Here is an 11,180-nt window from a genome sequence, read left to right on the forward strand (position 1 = left end):
TATCAACAAACCCAAATCGACTCCCGGTTTTTACCCAGTTTTCTTTTACAAGTCTCAACTTTACAAATTCTGTACACAAGAAACTATCAAATAAAATAAAAACACATAGACAAGGTATAGTCAGCCACAGTGGACTGCTGTATATTTAAATTAGGACTAACTTATTTTAACAGAACAAGAAGTAATACTGGAATCCGCTCTCCACTAGAAGAATATCTACAATAGCTTCTCTAAATCCACAGTTCCCTCCCCCATCCAGCTTCTTCAACTTCACAATGTCTTCATGTGAAAAAAAATTTAAACAAAAATGATTTTTTTTTTCAAAGTTAAATCAAATTAACTTACCCATTTTTTTTTTTTTTAAAGATCGACAGCTTAAAATTGTTCCTAGATGTTTTAAAGTCTGTACATTTCTGGTCAGTCAGTTCAGTTCAGGAGATAGGTGGAAGCCCCGCTCAGGTTGTGGCTTGGGGCGCGTTTCATTTATATATACATTCTTCAGACTGTATCGGTGAACGGGATGGGATAAGTGCTGGACATTCCTAGTATTGTTGGCGGTAACTCTAAGTTTCTAGCAGATGACTCCTCGCCCACCAGCCTGAAATGCGCCTGGGGGAGCTCGGAAATATGTGGTTGCCACGACGATGACATGGCCGACGTAGCCGCTGTCGCCATGTCAGATGTGGCTGTATTGTTTTCTTGGTCCTCTGCTGACGCCGTTTGTTGCATTTGGACCATAGGCAGTCACTTGGGCATCGCCATGGCAGAGTTTGGGTCGGGGTTGAAGAGTTCTTTGTAGAGCGGAGGGAAGAGGACGTTGACCGTTTCTGGGTGGAGTTGCTGGAAGGCCTGAAGCTCTTCGGTATGGAGCGTACACAGGGCTGACAGTGTTGGGATTCGGCTGATCAGCTGCCAGACAAGAGGAAGAGACGGTCAAAGACAAGGAAGCTGCATACAGGGACAAGGTCAGGTTTTTGTATAGCAGTTAAACTTCTTGTGTTTTCACATAGCTCCACCTGTAACTGAGGCCAGAGGTGCTGTTGCGCGTGTAAGATTTTGTATCTTTATTCTAAGGATTCACGTAATTCACTTGTCAGGGATTATGCTGATATGACTTATCTCACTACAAAGGCTTGGCCTACCTTCGCCAGTGCATCCTCATCCATGTGGTTCTTCTGCATAATGTGCTGCAGAGCAAAGTAGATCTTCTCCTGGAGCTTCTGGACCTTCCGAGGCTCCATCAGCCATGGTCGATCTGAGCAGTAAAAATGGTGATTTTACTGAGTGCTAGATGTGACTTTGACGCCACTGTACTTAATAGCTTGAATTGTGATTATGGTGTTAGATGCAAATAACTATCTTGTTTTCTACCTTCAATACAAGCACTAAAATCCACGCACACAGCGTCTGGTGTTGTAGTAATATTAGTGGATGTGCACTGACCTGTAGAAATTAGTACAGCTGCCGAGAACAGAGCGATCTCCTCCTCTGTCAGCTGCAGCGAACACAAACTCTTGGCAAAGTCAAACACTGCGCTCACTAAGTCATCACAACCTTGGAGGGAAACACAGGGAAGGGCAGACAAAAAAAGAGAATTTCATTCCACTTATTCTGGTCATGCATGTGCTGCTAAGTAAAAATACCTCATAGGGAAGAGGAGTTTTTTTTTCCCAGGATTTGCCTTTTCCCTTTTTTTCCTTTTTATTTCAATTGACCTTTTTCCTCATTCATACAGAATAAAATGAACAAGTTTCAATGTCTTACCTAGCGCTTTGAACATCTGCATGCCTCCGTACTTCCCTTCAAAGAGCACAGTGTTGTTGAGAGGGTTGAATGCTCTGCACATCCGCACCAAGACTACCTCCAAACAACCTGGAAGAGCCGTGGAGAGATGATTTTGAAGTTGATATACTGACAAAAAGGCAAAAAGAATAAGAAGCCACGGGACATTTCAGGGCTCAGAATGGGCCTTTGGGGGAATGATTACACATGACAGTGAGCAAGATCTGTCTGCATACAGTAAAGACAATGAATCTGTCTTACCTTATTTGATGGAAATCTATGCTTTTTCTTATTATTTCTGACCATTTGATGAACCAAAATAGACTTTATGCTTGAGTAAATTGAACCCCAATTAACAAAATTTAATTATTTGCTATTTTATTTCACAATTCTTATCATTTTGTTTTCTGACTAAAACCCTTATTGGGGAGCATCCAGAATTCCTCTTAGAGATGGGACTAGCCTAGCAGTGACAGTCCAGTCGACTCACCTGACTTGAGAAGGAGGATCTGGTCGTTCTGGCACAGTTCCATGAACCCTGAGATGCGCTTGGCGAACTCCACCACGTACTGGATTGCATGGGTGATCTGGATGGCACACTGCTGCCACAGCACGTCCCGGGGCTGCAACCACACAGAAGCAGTTTAGGGATAAATGTTCTGAACTGACGTAGGTATATTCGTGTCCGTAAATGAAGCTAAATTAAATGTTGTTACTGCTATGACTGACACTGCTGGGTGACTAGAGGTGTGTTTTGCTTCCACGTTAAAATTGTGAAAAACACAAGCTGAACTGAATTTGGATCTCCACTTGTGAAGAGTTTTTTTTTTCAAGTACAAGTTCATTTCCTGAGTGCCGATGAAAAATCGCTTCAAAGCATTGCACATGAAAGGCCATTAATGCAATGAGCACTGGTGTGTAAGGTACAGTGAAGTACATTATATCTTTAGTACAGTAGAGGTAGCTGAAAATTAAATGAGCTACACCAAAAAATAGAGGTACATGGGACACTAAATTTAAATGTCACATTTTGCACATGAGAATGATGTCACAACATAAAAGCTCACCTTGCTCTGGTACATTTTGACCTCTTCATAGGAATGTGTCTGCCAGGCGAGCTGCTGCAGCTCCTCTGTTGTGTACTGACATGTCTCCAAGTGGGACTTGATGATATTCTGAGCAATGCGGTCTGAAAGAGAGGATTAATGTTTGTTATTCATTTATCTTTTTCCATACATCAAGTTCAGGTTAGAATTTATTTATGCATCATACATGTACAGCAGTGTAAGATGTGTGTGTATGGGCAGGACAAGCAGGCTGCAGTTTGCTTAACAGATCCGTATATGAATTGTGCACATTATGCTGCAGGCACTATGATCCCTGTATGTTGAAAATGTAGAGAGAGAGACTTAAAGCAATTTTTCGATGCTATCCACTTACTACTTAATTTAGCATTCCCTTGAATTAGTGTGAAGGCTTAATTTGAACCAAATCTTAACTTGTGCTATCAGCCTGAGCTGTGCATGCAGTAATATGACACCTTGTCAGCTCGCTGTGTAAGCCTGTCTGATCTCCTGTTCTGCTCTCAGATTAGGACTCTGACTCACGCTCTCTTCCAGGACTACTTTGCGGGTAATCATTAATTTTCCACGTGGATGATTCATGTAGATTTTAAATGATGAATTGTTCTACTGTATCAATGGGATGAATGGTGCGACAAATGCGGTCTTTACCGAGCTCTCCCATGCTGACGTTATTGGGTCCCAGCTGACTGTCCTGGTAGCCTCCGTAGCTGAACAGGTTGGGTACTGGCGTCAGGTCATACACCGGCTCCTGCTTAATGTGCTTCATGCCCGACATGTCCAAACCTGACTGGTCTGGAGACGGCTGGGTGGAATCCATCCCGTAGTAGCCCCCCGGGACTCCTCCTCCGTTACCATGGCCACCTTTGGGTAGCTCAATGACGTGACCATTGGCATAGGTGCCTCCAATTTCATGGTTAAGGGTGGACAGTCCATTGGTTAGGCTGGATGAATAAACACGAGCCAGAGCTTCTGCTTCGCCCGTCTGCTGTTGCCGCTGCTCCTGCAGTCGTGCCTGGTGTTTCTGGACCTCTGCATACAGGCTGTCACGTTGCTTCTTGGACATGCGGCCAAACTTTACCGCTGTATGGGAGGAAAATACAATATTGGGTGACCAAATTAAAAAAATTAAAAAATATAGAAATAAAGAAAAAAAATTTCAGCTCCTTTAGAGTTTAAAAACTTAAAAATCCTTGCATGTGATTCTAAGAGCTTAAACTGTTTTCTGCATGTACTTTTGTGCTCACAATTAACCACAGATATAAATGTACTGGGGCCTCACCATCTCTGGACATTCCTAGGGCAAGACATTTCTGCAGGCGGCAGTGTTGGCAGCGGTTGCGGTTTGTTCTATCGATGAGGCAGTTCCTCTGGCGGGGGCAGGAGTATGAGGCATTATTCTGCTGACTCCGTCTGAAGAAACCCTGGTTGCATGTTGACAAAGAATACAGGCTTCAGGTAGCTGTAGAGCACAGGCCGGCCATGGTTCTGTGCACAATTTCTGAGCACAAATACAACTGAATTTGATGAAACTACAAACTAAGTCTCACCTTACATCCCTCACACGTAATGACTCCATAGTGGATCCCTGATGATTTGTCTCCGCAGATTTTGCATGGTATAACTTCGATTTGGGCTGTAACAAAATCAAGAGGACAAAAAGAGATGCTTGTTACAAATCACATTTTGGACATGGCACAGACGTTTTGCAAACGCCTCGCTTAGTCACTTCACAGATGTCAGACCTCAGCATGAGGTCTAATTTGAGGTTAAAAAACGGCACAACCTGGTTGGTTGTTGCACCTGATTGAGCTTACAATGTGTCAGCGTGCAGTATATGTGCGACTTCAACTTCAAATTCACAAGGGCACTGTGACATGTGGACATTCATTATGTCCTTGTAGGAGTTCTGGTAATGACTGGGACTCTGCGGACTGCATACATGCACACCAGAAATGCACACATCCACATAAATGACAAGACTGTGTGTGTGGATTCTTTGTGTTACGCTTGAAGGAGAGACCCCTGCAGGTTAGAAAGGTTCCCCTTGATGAGTTAACAGGTTATGTCACTGAAGGACCACACTTACTCTTCAGCTCTATCTTTTCTCTCTCTCTCTCTCTCTCTCTCTCTCTCTCTCTCTCCCTCACAGACACACACTGAGATCACCAACTCACATGCTATCAGTTTTTAACCTGAACTTTAAGTAATCTACAAGTGTACTAATTTAACTACTTTTTGTTTGCATTAGATTTTACTCACTGTGTATAGGCAGCTCCATGAACAGCCACAACCAAAGGCACAAAATATGTACAAAAGAAACTATTTCAACACACAGAAGCACCTGTCGTGGGTGTCTTTCAACGTATTATCCATAATGTATGGAAAGAGAAAGCTCCAGTCCCCGTTAAGAGATATGACATGGATGTAGAGGTAGGCAGGTATGCTGCTGAGATGGCACAGTCGCTATAAAGAGATTAGACAGCCTATCTAATCCTAAATTATTTCCCGACGAGCTGGTTCCCTCCTCTGCTGAACACTGGCTTAGCCCCAGCTGAAATAGCCATTCACATGTAATCTCCCTGCACAGTCCCACCTGTAGGAAATTCTGCACAATTTAGGAATTTAGTAATGCAGAAACGGATAAAGTCAACACACAGATCCATACGTTTACATCATTTTTAATCTAATTGATCCGCCTTAAGCACATTACAAAACTTGTTGCATTGCATTGTGTTTGTTCCTATATGCATGGTTAAGGGTGTCTAGACTATATAAATGCACATTCTGACATGTAGTTTTAGCTCGTTACTTTATGTACATTTGAGCGTTTGCACGTGCTTTGGTTTGATAGAATCAATTGGGTGTATGTGCTGCACGTGTATATTGCGCTTATGCGTGTGTGTGTGTATGCTAAACGTCTGTAGTGGAATGAGTGTGCAGTATATATAATTGGATAATCTCTTATCAGGATCAATGCAGACAGTTCTGTCTGTCTAGCAACTGAGCAGGTACAGACAATCACTGCTATCTATAAACTCTGCCTGCACTTCATGGAGTGTGACCACTTCATGATCAAAACTGTGTATTGGTCAGTGTTGCTTCTTAGTTGTTTGAGTTGCATTGTACAGAAGGATATAGGTTCAGGGGAGGAGCGACACCACAGACCAGCATTCACAATTACCGTGCTATATAAAAAATAAAAGTAATGATATTATATTAACAATGCACATGTAATAATATAAGAAATAGCAATGAATATTTTATCATGAATCATTTTGGCCACAATGATCATGTAGTGAAAATCTGATATTGTGACAGCCGTGTTCAGAGCCTGACTCTGGAAGACTGCTTTCCGAATTTCAAATCTATTTGTTGTTTCTCTGTGTTCACTTAAAATTTAGAGCTTAGGGTACTGATTTAGAAACTTAATACGAGACTGCACTGCAGGTAAATGTCATTTTAAGAATTTCTGACCAGGTAATTGCTACTTTTTGAAGTTGAAAATCCATAGGAGACAGAAATTCTTACTAAAAGCAGAGCATTTTCATATATCTTCAAACCTACCTCAATATACGCCGATATTCACAACTTGTCTGCCATTACCAGCTGATTCCTGTGACTAGTTTGCTAGTTTATACTGTGTTCTCTTTAAATCAACCTCAACCAGCCTTTGCAGATGCACCATTGACCATGATTTAAGAAAAGAGAGAATATAGAGATTATGATGGAACGGACCCATAAGACTCCAAAAATAGACTTGTTCTAATCATATTTAGTCATTTGTTTTCTACTCAGTAGTTTGACAAACTGCCCCCTGGTGGCTATTAAGAGGCATTTGATGTCTTCATATGAAAAGCTGGCATCCTGTGTGCTATGACCCTGGACTATGTGTTCTCCTTCATGGCAACTTCATGATGTGTTACTATACATATCCTCATGCTTGGTCATTCAAGATGTAAAAGGGCCTTTTATTTGTCTCTGAGTCAAATTAGGGTCCTCATGCAGTAGCTCTAACCTAACAATAGATCACTGTGTCTGTCGCAGTAGTTTGTCTGTGATTCACTGACCAAGAGGCAAATCAACGCACTCTCTGACTGAGTTCTTAAGGTGGAGCAGCTCACGCTCTGAGTCCTGGTGCGGTCCAAGATGTGACCCATTTCCACCAATTCTCGGCCAACTGGCTTCAAACTGGGTCAGAGCAGAGCGCTGGACTGGGACGACAAACAGACTACATACACAGAGCTGTCAATGAACGTGGCCTGTAACACGCTATTTATAGTCTGTAAAACAGGTCAGTTGCACCCGGGACATGACTGTTATCAACAGACCACATATGAGCAGAAAACAGAGGACAGGACAACAGTGCAGCAGTCGTGCTTTCTACCATCTTCACTCTTAGCGCTCACAATCCTCTCCCTCTTTGTACTTTCTACTCTTAGTTTCCTTACTTTTAGTCAAACTCTTTGATTAAAATGTTAATCATGAAACAAGTTAATCTCTGTGGGTTTAGACAATCTGAATGTGTTCAGCCCACACCTGCTGCTGTGTGACGTGGATATACATAGTTATTATTTCTGTAGATTTTTTTAGAGAAGGCTCTTTACATTTTTCCACTTTAGAGGAGCGTGTATTTATTGTTTCTGTGCAGCGATTATATTATATCTTCACTCTATGTCTTTTTACCCCATGGGAGATTGTAGTCGTCTTTGTAACACATAATTATGCCCAAAAGAGCATGGGCGTGTGGGCATGTGCATTGTTCCTTGTGTGTGTTTCAGGGAAGGTTTGCGGGAGCGCTTCTCTTATAAAAAACGACGCAGAGAAAGATAAAGTATGTGTGCATGTCTACGTGTGTCTGACAAAGTGTTTGTGAATATGTGTGTGTATATGTGTGGGTGTGTGCATTGTTGAGTTTGTGTGTGTGTGTGTGTGTGTGTTGTGCTCATTGCCAGTGGGGACTGTCAGGTAGGATATAGGGAGACGGTCATGACAGCATTGCTGTTGCCAGGGTGACCACCCACTCGCTTCACTCGTCTGGCTGTCACAGCAATGATGTGCTAAGCTGTCACACTCCTAAAGGAAGTGATGTCATCGGTGTGGGGAGCCAACTCGGCGTATCATCAGTGTTCGTCCTGTCGCCCTCTCTCAGCAGCGGAGGCTTTGTGATTTGTTTACCAAAGGACTCCCACTTCCACATCCAGTCAACAATACATGCTTGCTGCCTTGCTGCACTCTAGCTGCAGCGGTGGATTGAAACAGAATTAAGATGTGTTTATCTGTTGGGTGTTTACAAGAAGCTGCGTTCTTATTGTTTTCAAATCTAGGATGTGTGATACAGCATTTGGGTTGTTTGATTTCATGGTTACAGGAGCAAACTTGCAGTTTCAGATCTGTAGTAGAAGTGATTTTCTAAAACAGAGTAAAGAAAAGCAGCTACTCGTACCAACTCTCTTGACAGAGATCTATTTCTAAACGAAGCCTGAGTAAGAAAACTCATTTCTGTTTTCAAGCACTGCTTTGCTCCTGACTACATGTCTTTCAGGGGTGGGTGGGACTTCTTTCCAACTTGTGTTGACCCAGCCGGAGCTGGAGTGACTGACAGCGTCCTCAGCCAGCGGGAGCACGAGTGTTATCCTGAGGTTATTATGTAAGAGCGGGACTGCAACGCTGGCGATTCCTCAGCTAAGAGGAGGATCAGGCCTGCACAATCTCTTGAGAGAGAAAAAGATAGAGAGAACTAACTAGAGTTGAATTTCACAAAGAACAAGGCAAAGATAGTTGCTGGAGTGTGAGAGTTGCACCCATGCACGAGTGTGTGTGTGTGAGTGTGTGTGTGTGTGTAGCTGATTGTGGCCATGAGGGCTGTGTTGCACTGGCACGTGTGTTGTGATAATTGATTTTTAATGAAGTGAGGATCTCCTGTGTATTTCCTGGGCTGGCCCTTTCTCTAAATAGAGTCCTAATTATCTACATTGCACTGCTGAAAAAAAAGCAGCAGCCTTGCACCAATATCTTAGCAATACTTTGTAAAGCACATAAGTAGCTCACAGACATGGTGGCTGAGAGTTGAGCGCGCACGTATGCACTCAGAATACACTGGCTATTTACTGACAGGGCAGTTCTTCCCGTCTATACTGACAATGTAACAGCAAATTAAGGCCACTAGGTGCTGCTATACATGTTTAGTCTGTGTGTGTGTGTGTGTGTGTGTGTCTGTGTGTGTGTGCTTCCAAAGGGGCAGACTGGACATGCATGTTTCATTCATTCAGCCCGCGGCTTGGGTCTACAGCAGAAACATATGCAAAGCAACACACAGTATCTCACAGTAACAATCACTGAGTATACACTAGAGGTTGGTGCCGTAGTATTGCAGTTTATAGAACAGTTGAAATCACTTTCTACCATAACTTTTGCCAGTGTAAGCCACTTCAGAAATGCAAACACGACTCCTACTGTAGTCCCAGGGGTTGATTTGTTGGGGATGAATGTGGGTGGTATCTCTACTTCATTAAAAAATATGCATAGCTTCTTCCCAGTTAACTAGATATCTTCTGGGAAAATGAAGGAGATCAGCACTTTACCCCCCACCACTCCTTGTTAAATCTGTACAACTCCGGCGCTGGTCTTAGATGTCTATATACTGTGAATTATGCTATCACTGTTCGCCATCCACTCCACTTCAGTCTGTTTGACTTTTTCATTTGTCTCTGAGTGTTCCTCCTCGCCGTAAGTGGCTGTGTGACTGGGAAATCATTTCAGTTTCTGTATTTCATGATCTATTTCCATCTCTCAGCAAAACTCTGTCTTCCCTGTCTCATAGAGCTTAGAGAGGAACAAGCGTTTCTCTTCCCCCCCTCTCTCTCCTTCTCTCTGCCGATGATGAAAAACACTGAGAAAACTTTTGGTGGCGTGATCGCTGAGTGGATTAATGCACACAGCTGGGAATAGCTTATTGCAGTGCTGCTTGGGTTATCTCCCCTGTGTCTCCTGTCATGTTTCCACATCATACTGTCCCATTAAAATCAATGAAACACTGCCACTGCATATGGTTTCAAACGGACTTCTGCTGCGTGCTGTCATACTTTTCTCTCTTTCCTGTCAGTTTTTACTGTCTGAAACATCTGAAAAATATACTGAAGAGTGGTGGACTGTCTGCTCTCCTTAAAGAAATAAATAAAATAAAACTCATTTTACTCATTTTCATCTGCCTTCCACACTGTACGTCCTCTTTACTTCCCTTTGTGATTCAGACATAAGCCTACAGTACCGACATTGTTTGGGAGCCCTGTGGCCTTTGCGTTGAAGTTGCTGACCATGTAATCGCAAAGTTCCTTCTCCAAGTCCCGCAAGGGATCCTTGTTTTACGTCATTCCTCGGTCATCTCTCTCTGTCTGTTTTCCAGTAATATTTAGTCCTAATTTTGACTGATACCAAACATATTTAGGGTTCCAGTCACATCTCCTTGTTTTAACAATGCTGGATTATAAACATCCAGCTTGGTTGATGCCATTGTTGTCTCTTGATTGGTTACTTTTATTCAGTGCATTCAGAAGCTGGAGATGTGATGGACATTTTTCACAATTTTATAGAGCAAACATTTGCTTGATTAATTAACAAAATAATTAGTAGATTAATTGATTCATTAGTTGCATCCCTAAACAGCAAGCAGTAAGGTTGATGCCTGCAGTTATCCTACCTGACTCAAACCTGAGCTGAGCGCAGACCTGGCCTGAACTGACTGATGCTGACACAATGACATGAAACGTCCATATTAATTTACTTTAAGATGACACAACCCTGCACTGGTTCTCTTTGTTTGTACAGTCTGCTGTGCCCTGTCTTATAATAATAATCATAATGCCATGCAGTGGGCCTATGTCCCCTCCCCCCATCTCCATCCCTTGCCGCCAAGCATGTCTTTGTCCAGTCTGTAACATAGACAGTCACACTGTTGCTGCATGAGCATACATTCACTACCCCCAACCTCTGCGTTTCCCATCACTCTATCGTCATCAACCCCCCTCTCGCTCTTTGCCAACGCGCACACACACACATGCACAAACAGTCCGAAAAACAGTCGCTCTCGCCCTCCCCCCATGCTGTATGTCAGAGGGCATGAGCTTGTCCAGCTTGCCATGCGGCCCCAAAGCACTCTGGGTAATTGCTCAGATAGCAGGTCTGGGATCAGCTGCGGTTTGCTCATAGAATATTGTGCCGTGGTGTGATTGGACGCCATGGAGAGGGAACAGAAGGGGGCCACTGGCTGTCATCCAGTGCATCGATTCGCATGCACAGGCACGCACATGCACGCAC

The 11,180-nt window shown here is 43.1% G+C and overlaps 1 protein-coding gene across 2 annotated transcripts in view; it reads right to left on the reverse strand.

Annotated features, from left to right (window-relative positions):
• Nucleotides 1–115: 115 nt before the first annotated feature.
• Nucleotides 116–11,180, reverse strand: part of rorb (RAR-related orphan receptor B) — a 19,841-nt gene continuing 8,776 nt past the window's right edge. Inside the window, exons 2-10 of one of the 2 annotated variants that reach the window (XM_008295707.1) lie at nt 4,415–4,500; nt 4,147–4,288; nt 3,516–3,947; nt 2,850–2,971; nt 2,273–2,405; nt 1,765–1,872; nt 1,444–1,554; nt 1,143–1,255; nt 116–909 (exon numbers count right to left, since the gene is read on the reverse strand). In XM_008295707.1, the coding sequence (XP_008293929.1) occupies nt 745–909; nt 1,143–1,255; nt 1,444–1,554; nt 1,765–1,872; nt 2,273–2,405; nt 2,850–2,971; nt 3,516–3,947; nt 4,147–4,288; nt 4,415–4,500 (1,412 nt within the window). In that variant the 3' untranslated portion in view covers nt 116–744. Of the gene's footprint in view, nt 910–1,142; nt 1,256–1,443; nt 1,555–1,764; nt 1,873–2,272; nt 2,406–2,849; nt 2,972–3,515; nt 3,948–4,146; nt 4,289–4,414; nt 4,503–11,180 lie in introns of both variants that reach the window. The other variant, XM_008295708.1, reaches the window with a different exon arrangement.

The sequence above is a fragment of the Stegastes partitus genome, unplaced genomic scaffold (assembly GCF_000690725.1).
Source record: "Stegastes partitus isolate 25-593 unplaced genomic scaffold, Stegastes_partitus-1.0.2 Scaffold1072, whole genome shotgun sequence".
NCBI lineage: Eukaryota > Metazoa > Chordata > Actinopteri > Pomacentridae > Stegastes > Stegastes partitus.